Here is an 18996-nt window from a genome sequence, read left to right as displayed (position 1 = left end):
TTCGGTCATCTAATAGTTAGACTCATTATTTTTTTTTTTTTTGATGAATATTGTTCTAATATGTCTTAATGTAACTATGGATACACCTTAATGGTTTGTTTAAACAGATTAATGACATGAAAGAGCTAGTTCAAGCTGTTATATAGTCAATCAATTACAATTTTGATGTTCATATGGTGACTTTTTACCAGCTAATGTCAATCATTCTGGATTCAGGAACAGGAATTGGGTCCTGAAGATGCCGTCTGTTGGCAAAATATGTAGACCAATAAAAAATGCGATAATTGGTGGATGTTGTTGTCTTTATTATTATTTATTTTACAAAAATACAAAAAAATTGAAATAATGGTAACAGATGGCATGTACCAATAACCATGAATGTATGAATGCTAAATGTCTAGTGGCAAAGTAAATGCATATTCTGAGTAAGAACTTGTAGTATAAATATTAACCCTGCTTTGTACAAGACTAAAATACGAAGCCAGATGTTTAAAAAAAGAATTGCTGATATCAGTATTAAGTTTCTGTGTTCTTGTAAAATATTTAAATTCACACTATTTGACAGTTTATATGAAAAGAAAGTGGACATGAATTTAAGAGATTATGATGGACGTACTGCCTTGCACCTTGCAGCTGCCAACGGACATGTGGAAGCTGTTGAATTTCTTGTCAACGAGGCAAAGGTTACTGCTGCAATACCAGACAGGTATATTTAGTTTTAAAGAATTAAGAAAAGTGAAAATGAGACAACTCTCCATCCAAGTCACAATGTGTACAAAGAAAACAATTATAGGTCAAAGTATGGCCTTTAACACAGAGCCTTGGCTCTCACAGAACAGAAAGCTATAAAGGGCCCCAAAATAACTTATGTAAAACAATTCTAACAGGAAAACCAAAAATCTATTCTATATGAAATAATGAGAAACACTTTTGAACCACATTAATAAATGACAAACACTGAGCAACAGTCTTCTGACTTAGGACAGGTTCAAAAATGTCTTGTTTTACATCATTCTGATCCTTCAAATCACTTGTTATTCATCAAATCACAATTTTGCTAGAATTACATTACACAAAGTTAAGATCATAGGTTTTATTTGTCATGTAAATCACCACTTAGGTTCTACCTAAGTTTGTACCCTACCACCCAAATTTATGATAAATTCAAATACAATATAAAAAAAATGTAATAATAATCAACACATTGCTTTTAATGTTACACTTTGGGCTGAATTTCTGCCAAAAATCATTTGATTCAAACTATAATGATATAAAAAATGCAGAAAAGTGATTCATGGTGAAGGATTGGTTGAATTTAAGTCTTTAACACATGTTTATGCAAATTTGTGGTGTCCAGTTCTTATTAATAGAGGAAACAGCTCAGAGAACCACAGCCATCTGCAGGAAGACTGAAAATCATATTCACTTAAGATTTAAGTCTTTAACACACACATGCCAGTAATGGTGTTTTATCACTGTTACTAAGACAAACTACGATGACAACTGTTCTATCAATTTCATAGTGAAGAAGTGACATGACTTTGAAAGATTAGTCATTTTGAAAAAAAGATATGAATTAAAATAAAAATTGAAAAAGAATATATTACTTCTCTGTTAATTTTCAATATTGTAAATTCAATGAATTATATTTAAAAAAGTTGAAAAATTATTCAGGCATTTCTACTCAACATGGTCTAACTGCAATTATGTATAAAAAAGCCAATAATGAAACACTGTAGTTACAATGTGAAATCATAGCTGGTTTAAAAGCTTTCAATTGACTTATAAATCACATGTTAATAATTAGCATATCCTTTTACAGAGAAAACCGACTTCCAATAGACGATGGGACTGAAAAAGTAAAAATGATTTTGGAGGATTGTAAGAACAATACAGTGCAAAAGACTAAGGTTAGTAGTTTATAACAGACTTTAATTGTGTGTCTCTACAACCAATTCAAATAAATCATGAATTAAATGTGAACTAAGTGAAATTAAATGAACATCTTTTTATAGGTTTAGATAAATTTAAATGATTATTTTACTTATATGTCTTATATGTATAAAAAAACGGTTATAACACATTTAAGCATTATGTTTCCATTTGATGATTTTCGATTTCAAAAGCGTGAATTTTCCGTTAAAATGCTAATATTCTTAGGTCATTGTTCTATGATGTTGGAAAGCATATGATGTTGAAGTACAAAAGGAACAGGCCAAACAATATATTCATATTTTACCACGAGTGTGTACTCAAAGTGTTTGAAGAACATCATATTAGAATTTCAAATATACTTATACATTAATATTGAAATCATTTTTGTCTCACCTATGATGAATATGCAGTATGGGAGACATAGGTTTTACATGTACTCTCTGGTAGAGAAACTATTTGTATAAAACATTTCATTTCACAAGATTTATCTGACCTTGACCTTTTTGTCATGGATCTTTGAAAATGTTAAGTTTACGTGATAGTTGTAGTAAAAACTTTATGTTAAGGACTTTCATGATTAATCAATGACCAGTAAAGCAGGCAAAAAATTTCAGCATGTGTACTCTTGCTTAGTTTCCCTGAGCAAATGATGGACTATGCAAGCGACAAGGGTATCATTTTGTGAGGTTTGCTTTTATTACTTCTAGTTGATAACAAAATCAATGTTAGTACAAAAAAGGCAGTATTCATAAGTTTTACAATAGTGTTAAATTGAAATCCTCTAAAGAGAAGTTTATCCAAATATATATTTCTAAATAGTCTTTTTTGAGAAGATTGTGTGAAACTGTAGTGAAGAGTGTCAAAAATTCATAACTGAAATTAGAAGGATCATTAAAAGCAATTTATTTATTTAAAATGTCACAAGAGTATTTTTCAATCCAAAAATATTTAATTTCCTTATTTTTCAGATGGTCTTGTGCTTCAAATCAAACAATACAATATTTGATTTAATTTTATGAGGTGTTTTGCTTTGTGAGCCTGCAACAATAGTCAAGGAAGCAACACATAAGTCTGCTATTAGCGTCAACATTAGCATCAGTCAAAACATGGAAAATGATTGTAGTTAGTGTTATACCACACTGATCTCTTTCTCAATAGTTTATATTACAAAATAAACTTTACTTCAATGTATGTGTAAAAATGTGTGTTAATTTTTCATTTTGGGCACAGCTAACACCAAAAGAGGAAACATTGACAATTCTAATGACAGCTGCTTCAAAGGGAAATTTACATAAACTTGATGACTTTAAGTAAGTAGCACATAGTATTTAAAATGGATCAGTGGCAGATCCATAAATTTTCATAAGTGAGGACCTGCTCAAGTCATGCTTCACTGATTCCCTATATAATCAAGATGTGCACATACCCACACCCCTAAATCTGCATCTGTTAATAATGACAGTTCTGGATAATTGTTTGGCATACATCTTCAGACCTGATTTTGTTAGTTCTAATTTGATTAAATCTTGACTGTTTCAATAGAAATTTTTCTATAGTTATAAATATAAAAATACAGGCATTTACAATAATATTGGATTGATTATGATCCCAACAGTTTAGGAATTAGGGGCCATTAAGGGGCTAAAATAAGCACTTTTATAGTTTCAAGATAATAACTTTTGGAATGGTGTATGGATCTCTGAAAAATTTTCCCACAAATTTTCATACCACAAAGGGATTGTAAAATTGGCTTTGGGGGTTATGGTTCAAACTGTTGAGGATTTTTGGGGGAAACAAGGATTTCTTGGTTAATGGACAATAATATATTTTTAAAATTACAATCCAAATTCAGACCTGTATCAAGTGCCAATATTGTGTACATTTTTGCCCCAACTGTTCAGGGTTGGACCTCTGAGGTAGTATTTAGCTGCTCTTTGCAAAGCAATTATTTTTGTCTGTGTGAAATAGCTTAATTGTTTAGTATCAACCATTAACCAGGTAGTACATGTACCATTACAATTATATTCCTTTGTGTCAGGTATAAATATTTCAAAATGGACAGTGGTGATTATCTTAAAGATACACCTCTACATGTTGCTGCTGCTAAAGGAAAGATAAAGGATGTCAAGTATCTCTTAAATGAAAGACAAGTCTCACCATTTGCTCGAAACAGGTAAACATTCAGATATATTTATTTTAATAGTCTCACTATATGTATATTTTAAGCTTAATTGATTTGTTAACTCCTCAAAAATTAGGTTAGTTAAACAACAAAAGAATATAAATCTGCATATGGTTTCATAGTCATTAAAAAATAAATGCCAGAAAATGCAGAGGAAAGGTCAATACATTTGTTCATGAAAAGAAGTCACACATTTGTCTGTTTGCTTAAGAATTTGCACCTTCTGTGACCAATCAAAAAAATTGCTGCTGTTTCTATCAAATATTGGACAATTAAAAAAAATAGCATACAATGTTACAAAATGGTATAAACTTGGTGGTACACACTGGTAATGTTATGAGATTACTATAATTCAACTCAGTTGACCAAAATTAATTTTTCCATATTCTGAAAATGTATGAAAAATTCACTGGACGTTTAGCACAAAACAACCATACTACTTAAAAAATCTCTTGTCATTATCTATTGTATTTTCATATTCTATTACTTACAGCTTTTTGAAAATGCCGGTAGATTTACTGAATGAGAAAATAAACTTTTGGCATCAAAAAGGAAATACATTACGCAAAAAGGAATTTGAAGAAGTAAAAGAAGTACTGCAAAAGGCAATGGATGAAGCCTCTAATGAAGATATAGATATAGTAAGAACTCATATAGTTAATGTTGCCACTAGACAAAGAGGTCAATAAGGTTTACCATTGTCCATTGGTCTGTATGTTATGTACACATGTTGTGTAGAGTGGGGCGCTCATATTCGCCGTGGACACAATTTCGCCGTTATATGATTTTGAGGTGTAAAAACTTCAAAGGATGGTTGAAATGGAAGAAATATGCCGTTAAATTATATTTTTATAGCAACTATGATTATTTTTTAAAATGAAACTAAATTTCGGCACTTACGGCAAATGACCGAAAAATGGACAACGATTTTCAGCCATTTTCCTGAATGACAAAAACGATTTCAAAGAAACATTCCTTAGTAATTCTTTGACTGATTGCCCTACATTTCAGTTTTTTATACCTTTGAAATGTCCACTATTCGTCTATAATGAAATTTATTTGATAAATATTGTTTAAAGCTGCAGTTATTTGGTTTTAAATAGATATGTAAAAACGGCGAATATGTGTCCCCTGTCAACAAAAAATTAGGAAATTTCAAATACCCTTTAATCCAACTTTTCAGATGATTTTACTCAAAACAAACACGTTTTCAAGCTAAGAATATTTTGCATTTGAAGTTATTTTCATATAGAAATATCAGTATAATTCAAAAACATAAAGACCTGAACATAAACTGAAGAAAACATGGAAAGATATGGCGAAAATGAGCACCCCACTCTATATGCTTATGTTTGAATCAACCAAATGATATGAAAGTTATACACAAGGCTTATTATCACAAAACACAGAACAAGGTTGAATTTGGATGGCATCAATTTCAATCATGAGTTTCCCCATTCTGTTTGAAAATGAACAGTGTGAGAGCATCAAACCCTTGAGAAATCTGTTATATCATATGGAAAAAAAATGCCATTGAGTTTAAATAAGTACAACAACTCTTGCTTCTTACACAAGCCTGTTGTCATTCATAGGTTAAAAATTACTGGATTGGTTAAAATACTTCAACTTGTGTTTTTTGTTTTACGATTTGATGGTAGTATTATAATAGAGTTGATTAGTTTTGCTTGTTTCATTTGGGATAAACATCAACTTCTATGCATCCATACAATATCATGACATGGTATCATGAGAGTGTCTGCGCTACAAATCAGCTGTTAGTTGCTGGCAATCTTTATTTGATAGCGCATAAAACTTTAATTGTCTACATGTGCATTTGATGCACTTAAATTGGTACTGTTGAAGTTATTAATGCAACCTCAGCAATTTTTCAATCACTACATGTTCCTTAATAATTATAGTCATGGTTATAAACTTAAAAGCTAGTTTCAACAAAAAAAAAATTGCAAAAATTTTAAACTATGTTAGTACTTTGGTTTTATCTGCAGATAACAAAATGATCTTTACAGCTTAATTTCAACAAATCAACTATTGCGAAAACTATAAACTATTCTAGTCATTTGGATTTCAATTAAAGATTTACAACCATTAAACTTTAGTATGCAATAAAAAATGAAATATTTGATAAGCTTATGCTTGATAGCTGAATTTTGAAACCATCATTACTGCAGATACTTTCTTTTTTAAATTTAAGTGTAATGTAATCAAACAAATGTAAAAATTAAATGGAATATAGTGTTTATCATTTTACATTGATTGGTTTGTAAATGAAGTATATCTTATTATTTATCTATTGAGTTTTAACATGGTTATTGTTTATATTTTTATAATGGATAAACTAGACAAATTATGATGATAATGTAAAACTGACGTTGTTTCTATTTGAACAGGAGGAAGACAAAAACTTCATCAAACATTCAGATGAAGAAAGGATATTTCTATTTCTTAATAGAGCCTGTAAAGGTGATTTAAAGACAATTCGCAGGTATACATTGAAATGTAAATTATTCTTGTGACAATTGTGGAATAGTAAAATGCTCTGTCTGTTCAAACACACCCTTGCATGAAACTGTCAGTAGGATTATTTGTCATCAAATTCTCAACCAGACTCTACCAACATTTTGATTTGACCATTTATACAGGATCTCTATTAAACTGAGACTATTTTTTCAGCATTGAAACAATAGCACATTATGAACACAAGTTTTCTGATGTCCTTTGACAGAAAACTATCATTGGCACTATTTTTTAACATCATATGTAAATGACCATGCTATACTGTCATTATGACAAATTTTAAGGGAGTTATGGACAAGGACCAATTTTTTGGACTATTGTACTCAATAATCTGAATTTATTTCCTATAATTGCTTTTCCCTTTATTGTATTGCAGGTACTTAAAGACAGACCCAACACTTTGTAATAAAACTGACTATGATAAAAGATCAGCATTACATATGGCAGTAGCAGAGGGACATATTCACTTGCTTAAGTTTCTTCTGAATCAAAACATCATGAATAAGGATGTGGAAGACAGGTAAAATTTGGAGTCATAAAATAATTTCCTAAATTAATGAGTAAAAAATTACAATAAAAACAGATATCTTTTTTTACAGGCTTATGAGGAATATTTCATAAATATGATATTCTTTATCTAGAGAAAAAGCCACATTCCTTACTATTATATTTATAGAGTTCCAATAAAATCCATTACTTTATACTAAAACAGTAAGTTGCAATGCAGCTTTAATTTTATCTCTTTACTTAATCAGTTACCTACTCCTTTATTTAAATCATTCTTAGTGTACCTAGTTTAATAAATGTATCCTATGACCCTGTTCATCAACAAAGATGGCCACCATGGCTAAAAATAGAACATGGGGACAAATTCAGTGTTTCGCTTATAATTTTGAAGATAAAACATAAGAGCAAATCTGATATTGTTACAAATGTTCCTCAGGTCGTGATCTATCTGCTCTCAAATTTTCTGATGCATAAGACATTTTGTTGTTAGGTTGCTACACCTGAAAATTTTAAGAAAATTTTGCAGTTTTAACTGGATTTTTTAATGAAATATCGGTTATTGATTTTTTGATATGCAGCAGGCAGGCAGGTTGCTGCCAAACAGTGTCCGTTCATTAACATGAAAACATTTTGACACTTTTTTTTCAAATTTAGATTGGTTGTCTCCTGTAAATGAAGGTCAAGTTCAATTTTCACGATTATAGCTGTGGTTTACTATAGCTCGGGTTTACTAAAAAAATCTATAGGAAAATTGTAAAATAACAATTTCAAATGATCACAACTAAAAAAGTAAATTTAAATAATGATAAGGGGTCTTCAGTAACTGTTTTAGACTACATTGGGATGGCCAGCAATTGAACGTCTGGGCAAATTAAACCAATCTTGGCCTCAATCATTATTAGGGTATCTAATTCTATTTATTATGACTTTTAACTTATTTAACATGATTTCCAAAACAACAGTAGATACTTGAAAGGGACACATTCTCCTGAGAGCCTCTAGTTTCAATTAGTAGAATGACAAATGTATATACAAGGACTAAAAATTACTAGAAAAGCAACTAACTTAAAAGTAATTGTATAGTAGATAGAAAAAAATCATGCACAAACAAAACAATTAACAAAACTGTTTCAAAGAGTGCTTCCAGCTACTGAAATCAAGCACAACGTTCTTAACCTGCTGCTATGATATTATGTTGTCATTCTCTACATTCACTAAGTCTTTAAAGTTTTTTTCATGAATTTTTAGTGAAAATTATTTCTAATTTTAGATGGAAATGTACACCTTACGATGAGGCAGTGAATAGGAAAGATAATGACATGATTGAGCTGTTGAAAAAGTAATTTCCTCAATCTATTGTATATGAAGTTATTGACATTTCTGTTACATGTCATCTAAATGTTGCCTCACTGAACTGTCACATGATAAATGACAGCATATTTTGCCATGCATTTATTGTAAACAATTTTAAGGATATATGCAACTGCATAGAGTGAATCAGAAAAATACACTTACTTTAAATGCAATAAGAAGGATCAGTACAGGGTTTTTTTTCACACAAAGAAAATAAGGCATTTTTTTTATTACACTACTACTACTTATAAATACTGCAGATGAAATAACAAGAAATGTTTGTCTGTTTCACTCATGAATTAAAAAATGTTTTAAACAATTTTGTACACAATTATAATTTAGCAAAGAAAAAAGTTTCAAAAAGGTATAGTTCATAGTCTTATTCAGGAACTATCTGTGTTATAATATTTTTTTAACTAAAGTCAGCCACTCTCACAAACAGTGTTTCATAAGAAAAAATTTCTATTGTACATTATTAACAGTGAATGAATTTTGATCCATTCAATAGTGCTCTTACTTAAGTAAAAATTGGACCAACAATGTTGGATTTTTTTTTAAATAGATATTTCCAATATGTGTACAATGTTGGATAAATGTTGTTGTATTATTGAAGTGCAAGTGAGGTCTTTGTTCAGTGTTGTGTTGGACAGACGCTTCAAAAGACTAGTCACTTTTCTATTGTATTTTACAAAGAGTGACATCATTTTATGCATGTTACTAAGTCTGTCAATTTATAGATGTTAGCAATGATTTTATTTTTGCTTAATTTTGATTTTTGAATTTTGATAGCATTCTTTGTATGAAGCATTTCCTGAAATCAAGGTTACATTTGGTTACTTTAAACATCTAACCCTATCCATTGGTGAACCAGATTAAAATGGCCTCATACTTTAAATGGGCTTATAAATAGTTAAACTGGTAAAATTACATCACATTCTATGTGTGAATGTAAAATTCACTTGATGTGAGGTTGTTGCTACAGTAACATATGACATATGCAGAGAATGACCATCATTGACAAAGAACTATAATAAGTTTAGGCAAAAACAAAAGTGTGGGCTCACATGGAGCAAGGTGTAGACAAGAAAAACAGTTAGGTTTACTCCTTACCAGTCAATACCCATGATGAAAACACATTAGAAGGAAGATGAGTTTGTGTATTGCTCATAACCACCAATCAGTTGTGACTTTTAAAAATTGCAACTGTGACACAAATAGTGTAGGCAAATGAAACACTCAGATTTAAGAAACATGTTTGACCCCTTTATGTTTTACTTAGGGAAAACAGTACAGTGAGTTCATTTATTTCACAAGTTTAAATCAGGGTAACTAATTGAGTTTCACTGTTTGGGTATCAAAGGTCAACTAGGTTCAAATTTTATATTTGTTGAACATGCTCTAAAGCAGTTTTCCTACTGCAAAAGTTTCTTTTGATGTTGAAATGACATTTTAGCAATATGAATTGAACTAGCTCCTTATTTTATCTTGGGTCTGGCCAAGATTATTCAGAATATGTGGTTTCTTATTTCTTTTTATAGGCAATAGTTAAATAAACTTGGAGAGATCCTTAAATAAAAGTCAATTTTACAGATCTAGACAATTTCACACTGCCAAACAACCTAGTCATTACAGAACCTATTTGCAGTTGTCTTAATATTTTTATCTCCTATACCGATCATTTATAATGTAGTTATACTATTTATGGTTTATATACTTTTTTGTTAATATTTACTACATGTACTAAGCATTTTTAGCTCACCTGGCCCGAAGGGCCAAGTGAGCTTTTCTCATCACTTGGCGTCCGGCGTCCGGCGTCGTCCGTCGTCGTTAACTTTTACAAAAATCTTCTCCTCTGAAACTGCTTGGCCAAATTAATCCAAACTTGGCCATAATCATCATTGGGGTATCTAGTTTAAAAATTGTGTGGCGTGACCCCGCCAACCAACCAAGATGGCCGCCACGGCTAAAAATAGAACATAGGGGTAAAATGCAGTTTTTTGGCTTATAACTCAAAAACCAAAGCATTTAGAGCAAATATGACATGGGGTAAAAATGTTCATCAGGTCAAGATCTATCTGCCCTGAAATTTTCAGATGAATCAGACAACCTGTTGTTGGGTTGCTGCCCCTGAATTGGTAATTTTAGGGAAATTTTGCTGTTTTTGGTTATTATCTTGAATATTATTATAGATAGAGATAAACTGTTAACAACAATAATGTTCAACAAAGTAAAATCTACAAATAAGTCAACATAATCAAAGTGGTCAGTTGACCCCTTTAGGAGTTATTGCCCTTTATAGTCAATTTTTAACCATTTTTCGTAAATCTTAGTAATCTTTTACAAAAATCTTTTTCTCTGAAACTACCTGGCCAAATTAATCCAAACTTGGCCGCAATCATCATTGGGGTATCTAGTTTAAAAAATGTGTGGCGTGACCCGGCCAACCAACCAAGATGGCCGCCATGGCTAAGAATAGAACATAGGGGTAAAATGCAGTTTTTGGCTTATAACTCAAAAACCAAAGCATTAAGAGCAAATCTAACAGGGAGTAAAATTGTTTATCAGGTCAAGATCTATCTGCCATGAAATTTTCAGATGGATGGGACAAACCGCTTTTTGGTTGATGCCCCTGAATTAGTCATTTTAAGGAAATTTCGCTGTTTTTTGTTATTATCTTGAATATTATTATAGATAGAGATAAACTGTTAACAACAATAATGTTCAACAAAGTAAAATCTACAAATAAGTCAACATAATCAAAGTGGTCAGTTGACCCCTTTAGGAGTTATTGCCCTTTATAGTCAATTTTTAACCATTTTTCGTAAATCTTAGTAATCTTTTACAAAAATCTTCTTCTCTGAAACTACCTGGCCAAATTTAAACAAACTTGGCCGCAATCATCATTGGGGTATCTAGTTTAAAAAATGTGTGGCGTGACCCAGCCAACCAACCAAGATGGCCGCCATGGCTAAGAATAGAACAAAGGGGTAAAATGCAGTTTTTGGCTTATAACTCAAAAACCAAAGCATTTAGAGCAAATCTAACAGGGAGTAAAATTGTTTATCAGGTCAAGATCTATCTGCCATGAAATTTTCAGATGGATGGGACAAACCGCTTTTTGGTTGATGCCCCTGAATTAGTCATTTTAAGGAAATTTCGCTGTTTTTTGTTATTATCTTGAATATTATTATAGATAGAGATAAACTGTAAAGAGCAACAATGTACAGCAAAGTGTGACTTAAAAATAAGTCAACATGACCTAAATGGTCAATTGACCCCATAAGGAGTTATTGCCCTTTAAAGTCAATTTTTAACAATTTTCATAAAATTTGTAAATTTTAATTAACATTTTCGACTGAAACTCTTAGGCCAAGTTCAATATAGATAGAATATTTGTAAGCAGCAAGAATGTTCAGTAAAGTAAGATGTACAAACACATCACCATCACCAAAACACAATTTTGTCATGAATTCAAATGCGTCCTTTGTTTAATATTCACATAGAATATTAAAGAATAAAGAATAATAAAGCAAGTGGTTCAGATTGTATTACGAATGAAATGTTACAAATATCTTGTTATATGAATATTGATGTGTATGTAAAATTGTTTAATCTTATTCTTAAGTCTGGTATCTACCGAACTTTATGGAGAAAAAATTTTATTAAGCCCATTTTCAAGGGTGGGTGTTTTAATGATCCATCTAATTATCGAGGTATAGCCCTTTCAAGTTGTTTGGGAAAAATTTTTCTAAAAGTTTTACATAACAGATTAGAAAAGTATCTTGAAGGAAATGAACTTATATGTCGTGAGCAAATTGGATTCAGAAAGGGAAGTCGAACAAGTGATCATGTTTTAACTCTAAAAACTATAATTGATAAAGCATTTAAATCATCAAAAAAGATATATGCCTGTTTCATTGATTTCAGGAAGGCATTTGATACTATTAATAGAGATGCCCTCTTTTACAAATTGTCTTATTACAACATAGATGGTCCCTTTTTTAGTATAATGAAAGATATGTATAAAGAGGTTTTGTACTCGGTAAAGATCTCGGAATGTATCACTGATTTTTTTAATTCCTCAGTTGGGGTAAAACAAGGGTGTATTTTAAGCCCTACATTATTTTCTTTATATATTAATGATTTACCATCTATTTTTGACTCAACATGTGAACCACCCAAGTTAAATGATAATGATATATCATGTCTGTTATATGCTGATGATTTAGTTCTTATTTCTGAATCGGCTAATGGCTTACAAAAATGCCTTGACAAGCTTAGTTTATATTGCACTAGTTGGGATTTAACAGTAAATCTTGATGTGGTAGCCTCTTTATTTTGTATATATTGTAATTGTAAAATAAAGATGTATAATTATGTTAATATTAAATAAACTTCAAAACATATTGTTTCATATAAACTTTTATTACACTGAAACGTTTCCATACATTATTCATGATTACTTGGATTTGATTGGTTAGTTTAAAGTTTTACCGCTCAGTTCCAAGGTTCTTTGTTTAGAGTTAGAAGGACTAATGGAGTCGAAATGGACAGACGTTTATGTCCAGTAGCCATTGAAATAGTTTGATAGTTTGAAGAATAGTCATGATTGTATTTGTATTGACAGACTTGACATTTTGACGTGAGTTTTCTTTATCTAATTCTTTATTACTATTTCTAATATATTTTCATAGATTGAATGATTTTTGGTATGAAAGGTTATTTTTCTCTATGATCCCGAAAAGTATTATCGCTACATAAAATGCATATATTATACACTTATTTTATTATATAAAGTACTGGTAGTCATTCACTAGAGCTATATGTAAATCACTTTAGAAAGTACACACATTCCGATCGATACTTTGAGGTGTATTCGATAAGACTTTGTTATGAGTAGATTTTAAATACCACCGTGTATTAGTTGTGTGAACTAGTCTGTACACAATAACATTGTTGATTGATTATAAATAGAAAACATAAACAAAGTTGTATTAGATAGCGAACTACGTTTCTGCACATATTTAAAGTATTGTCCGAGTTATGTTTTATTGTATACACAAGGACATTGTTTATATTGTATGTTTTATAATTAGGTTTATGTTTAAATACGGTTTCATTAAAATCCGTTATTTAACATTGTAATTTTGGTTTACAGAACTTGTAAGCTGTCATATAGATATCACTGTGTGATATAACAATATGTACGTTTGAATTGGTTTGTGCCACGACAGTAACAACCTTGCTCCACAAGTTGGTAAGGATTAGTAATATGTTATTAGAATTATAATGTATTTCGTTTAAAAGGTTGAATTAACTATGGAGTATGTTAAGCACATAGTTTTGATAAAGAGTTATTTCCCTTGATTTTAGATGCTTTTAATATTTGTTTAATTTATCAATGTTGTAAATCGGAACAACTGAACATTATATGTAAAGACATTAATGCTATGATTTGATGATTAAACATAATATTTGATCTCATTATGTTCATAACTTAAATGTATTTTTAAAGAGTAATGTTTTGTATAATACCATTATATGTAATGAAAGAATATTATACTTATTATGTGTATTACTAATTTATTATTTAATCTGTAAAATTAGTATAACTTTATCATATTGTTATTACAGGGTGTTTTACGTTACTGATTAATAAATATCCTGAACCCTAGCAAACTGACTTTAGTTATCCTTGAGGCCTAAAAGTCAGCTATTACATTGACAAAACCAAAGTTATGATTTTTAACAAATCAGGTAAAAAACTTATAAAAGACAATAGATATAGGAAGATGTGGTGTGAGTGCCAATGAGACAACTCTCCATCCAAATAACAATTTAAAAATTAAACCATTATAGGTAAGTTTGTTTTTAGTGATAATATTTTGGAACACTGTACAGAATATAAATATTTGGGTATACTGTTTAAACCATCTGGTAGTTTTACAGAGGCAGTGAGACTTCTTTGTAAAAAAGCCTCAAAAGCTATATTTTGTATTAGAAAACTGTTATTTTCTGAAAATATCAATGTATTACCTCACTTAAAGCTTTTTGATGCTTGTGTTAAACCTATACTTCTTTATTGTAGCGAAGTTTGGTCTCTGTATATGATAAAAGATATTACAAATCTAGAGTCAAAATATTGGTCATTGGCTACCATCAAAGTCCAAATTAAATTTGCAAAAACTTTAATTGGAGTAAATAAATCAGCTGTCAATTTTGCAGTACTAGCTGAACTTGGTATGTATCCAGTTTTTATAGAAGCTTTAAAACTGTCAATTGGCTTCTGGTTGCATGTCATAAAATCTGATAACAATTGTTTACTAAAAGATGTATATTGTTCCAACCTGCAATTAACCAATGGATTTGCTAAAAAGATTGAACAGTTACTTGCTACATTAAATTTTTCACATGTTTGGAAAAATCATGATACTATTTCAAAAAAGCGTTTATTATATGCAATTCATACCAAACTTAATGATAGATATCTTAATTATTGGAAAGAAAATATATTTTGTGATAATAAATCAGTACATGGTAATAAGCTGAGAACATATAGACAGCTTAAAGAAAATTATAAATTGGAAACCTATTTATTTTTAAATATAGACAGAAAAGTAATAGGGAATTTTGCTAAAATTCGTATTAGTAATAGTGTTCTTAGAATTGAACAAGGGCGTCACACTAAAACCCCTGTAGAAGAAAGAATTTGTCCTTTGTGTCTCTTAGAAGTAGAAGATGAATTTCATTTCACTTTAAAATGTACAAAATTAAATATAATTAGAGACCAACTGTTTTCCAGAATTAGGGAAATAGTTCCCTCTTTTTTCAATATGACTAATGAAGCAAGATTTAAATTTTTGTATACGTGTGTTGAGACTGATATAATTAGAATTATTGTTAAATTTATAAGCGACATGTACATTTCTAGAAATGCTTTTTTAAGCACTAAATAACTTTGTGGTACCACCTCCTCATATAATGTTTATAAATTTGGTATGATATATATATATGTTTGTATGTTTGTGTATAACAAATTTGTATTGTCTTGGTATCAATCCTGTAATTTTGGATTTTAAACCAATAAAAATTACTTACTTACTTACTTACATAGACCAAGGTGAGCGACACAGGCTCTTTGGAGCCTCTAGTTTTATTTTTACATAATATTTGAATTTGTTTTATTTCTTTTTAACTAGCCATTGCGAGTATCTTGGTGCTTATTTTGTATTTGAATCTTTATGTATGTCAACTTTGTGCAATTGTTTACTGTAAAATATTGCCTGAATTACTATTTATTTATGCCTTGTACTTATATTGGTATTCTTCTTCAAGCTTTATATTTATATTATTTGAACATTATTAATTTCTTACTTGATTTAGCCCTTTCATCTCTTTCAATGGAGTATTGATTATGGGTCTGATGTAAATTAAATGTTTATTACCTGAACTAAGTCCTTGTGAAGACTAAAGATATACTTCTGTAAATGGTTTACTTTCACATGACTGGTTGTTATACATGGTGTCAATATTTATTTAATGCCATTAGATCTGAACTGTATAATCAAAGTGTTTACATGGTTCCAATATCTTATTAACTAAGTGTATGCATTGTGTAACTGTATAAATGCTAATTGCAGAGATCTGTAAAATGTTATAGTATTGTGCATTGTTGTCCATGATTCTTATCACTGTCAATTCTTCCAATTTTATTTCAGTTAAAAAAAAAAAATTTGATGTTATGTTTCAAATATAATTATATATCAAATGATGTATCTGCTGAATAGCATAAGTACATCAGTTATGGTATGTTTATGTAAAACACATAAGATTATATATTTGGCTCTAAAAAGATAAATCAGTTCCTATATAAATAAAGGTAATAACTCTGACAAACAGACACAATGTACCCTCTTTTTTAGCTCAACTGGCCTGATCGGCCAAGTGAGTTTTGCTCATCACTTTGCGTCTGTATTCCGTCTTCGTCGTCTGTTAACTTTTACAAAAATCTTCTCCTCTGACTAGACCAAATTAAACCAAACTTGGCTACAATCATCATTGGGGTGTCTAGTTTAAAAAATGTGCCTGGTGACCCCACCAAACAACCAAGATGGCAGCCATGGCTAAAAATAGAACAAAGGGGTAAAATGCAGTTTTTGGCTTGTATCTCAAAAACCAAAAGCATTTAGAGCAAATCTGACATGTTTGCCGTTTTTGGTTATTATCTTAAATATTATTATAGATAGAGATAAACTGTAAACAGCAATAATGTTCAGCAAAGTAAGATTTACAAGTAAGTCAACTTTACCAAATTGGTCAGTTGACCCCTAAAGGAGTTATTGCCCTTTATAGTCAATTTTTTACAATTTTTCGTAAATCTTAGTAATCTTTTACAAAAATCTTCTCAACTGAAACTACACGGCCAAATTAAACTAAACTTAGCTACAATAATATTGGGATATCTAGTTAAAAAAATATGCCTGTTGAACTCGCCAACTAACCAAGATGACTGCCATGGCTTAAAATAGAACATAGGGGTAAAATGCAGTTTTTGGCTTATATCTCAAAAACCAAACAATTTAGTGCAAATCTGACATGGGATAAAATTGTTTATCAAGTCAAAATTTGTCTGCCCTGACATTTTCAGATGAATCGGACAACCTGTTGTTAGGTTGCTGCCACTGCATTGGTTATTTTAAGGAAATTTTGCCATTTTTGGTTATTATCATGAATATTATTATAGATAGAGATAAACTGTAAACAGCAATAATATACAGCAAAGTAAGACATAAAAATAAGTCAGCATGACCGAAATAGTCCATTGACCCCCTAAGGAGTTATTGCCCTTTATAGTCATTTTTAACAATTTTCATAAAATTTGGAAATTTTTACTGACTTTTTCCACTGTAACTACTTGGCCAAGTTTATTCTAAAAAGAGATAATTGTAAGCAGCAAGAATTTTCAGTAAAGTAAGACCTACAAACACATCACCATCACCAAACACAATTTTTTCATGAATCCATCTTTGTCCTTTGTTTAATATTCACATAGACCAAGGTGAGCCACACAGGCTCTTTAGAGTCTCTAGTTTAATTTGATGCAGTTTTTTTATTATTTAAAATTAAAAGTCAAAAAGTGTTCTACAATGATTACCAGTCCCTCAGATTTTATTTGATGCCAAAAATATCTAAATATCATACATGCGTAGGATTTTTTGTGTGTTAAATATGTACTACTTTCTGGTATGTGATTTCTGGCTGGGTCCTAATTAGTGGTGTTACACCTTAATAAGACTTAAAGTATATGCTTTGTGTAAGCAACATTTTTATGCCCCATTTATGGACATTATTTTATCTGATCAGTGCGTCTGTTTAGCTCGTTCGTCTGTCTGTCAGTTCGTCCTGCTTCAGGTGAAAGTTTTTGGTTGAGGTAGTTTTTGATAAGGTTGTAGTCCAATCAACTTGAAACTTAGTACACACATTCCTTATGATATGAGATCGTTCTAATTTTAATGACAAATTAGAGATTTTATCCCCTTTTTACAGTCCACTGAACATAAAAAAATGATAGTGTGGATGGGGCATCCGTTTACTTAAGACTCATTCTTGTTACTTTTAGTGTAAAACTTTTATATGAAATGTTTATATTGATTCATCTTTATTTTCGTTTTTGATGCAAGAAAATATATTTGTTAAAGCTTAACATGTTTGTTTTCTTTGTTAGTCTGGTCTTCCTTTTATTTAGGTTGGGGGGGGGGGGCTGTGTGAAAGCATGTGCTTTACAATTTATCAATGCTTGTTTGTACCACATCTTAAATTCATACTGAATGTTGAATTTGAATATTAATCTTATATTTGTAGCTGTATATAAAAGAAGAGGATTTCGTATGATTGTTAATAAGGCAACTCTCCACCAGAGACCAAATGACATAGAAGTAAACAATGTAAGGTCACTGCACAGTCTTCAACATTGAGGCTTAACCATACCTTTTAGTAAGGTATAGCAGATTGATTGATTGATTGGTGTTTTTTTCGAGGCTTTTAAAAGACCTTAGAAAAATGACCAAAAAAAACAAATAAGAAAACTTGCTAACTTATATACAAAATAATAAAATAAAAACAAATATGATGAACGGAATTACAGGCTACTATTCACAAGTAAATATACAGATAGTGACAGGGTTAAGGAGTCTTGCTATGAAATTTGTCAGTTCGAAATCGACCAAATACAAGTGCCAAAAACATGTACATGTCTAAGGTTTATGATCCCTTCTGTAGCCAGTTAACTACGAACCTTTGAAACTGCAATAGTATCAATACAACAAATATAATACATTATAGAGATATGCCATTTTGTACATTTACCAAGGGGAAACCTCTTGCAAACAATTATTTTTAACTGTTCAATTGCATTTAAATAGAAAAGAGTGTGGCAAAAACCCAACATTTTTATAGAAAATCCACAGCCTTTAATAAAGAGATTT

General features: G+C 30.4%; 1 protein-coding gene across 1 annotated transcript; it reads left to right on the top strand.

Annotated features, from left to right (window-relative positions):
- Nucleotides 1-569: 569 nt before the first annotated feature.
- Nucleotides 570-9276, top strand: LOC134712568 (uncharacterized). The gene is made up of 8 exons (XM_063574267.1): nucleotides 570-706; nucleotides 1823-1910; nucleotides 3166-3245; nucleotides 3974-4108; nucleotides 4611-4758; nucleotides 6526-6620; nucleotides 7029-7172; nucleotides 8430-9276. Exons 1-8 carry the CDS (start codon nucleotides 588-590, stop codon nucleotides 8500-8502), a joined length of 882 nt encoding a protein of 293 aa, XP_063430337.1. The 5' UTR covers nucleotides 570-587; the 3' UTR covers nucleotides 8503-9276.
- Nucleotides 9277-18996: the final 9720 nt, after the last annotated feature.

Source organism: Mytilus trossulus, chromosome 3 (assembly GCF_036588685.1).
Source record: "Mytilus trossulus isolate FHL-02 chromosome 3, PNRI_Mtr1.1.1.hap1, whole genome shotgun sequence".
Lineage (NCBI taxonomy): Eukaryota > Metazoa > Mollusca > Bivalvia > Mytilida > Mytilidae > Mytilus > Mytilus trossulus.
This window is presented reverse-complemented; position numbering and strand designations above follow the sequence as displayed.

Coding starts and splice junctions, on each gene's coding strand:
- LOC134712568 (XM_063574267.1), top strand. CDS start 588: ATGAATTTAAGAGATTATGATGGACGTACTGCCTTGCACCTTGCAGCT. Junction 4,759..6,525: donor CTAATGAAGATATAGATATA/GTAAGAACTCAT, acceptor CTATTTGAACAG/GAGGAAGACAAAAACTTCAT. Junction 6,621..7,028: donor GATTTAAAGACAATTCGCAG/GTATACATTGAA, acceptor ATTGTATTGCAG/GTACTTAAAGACAGACCCAA.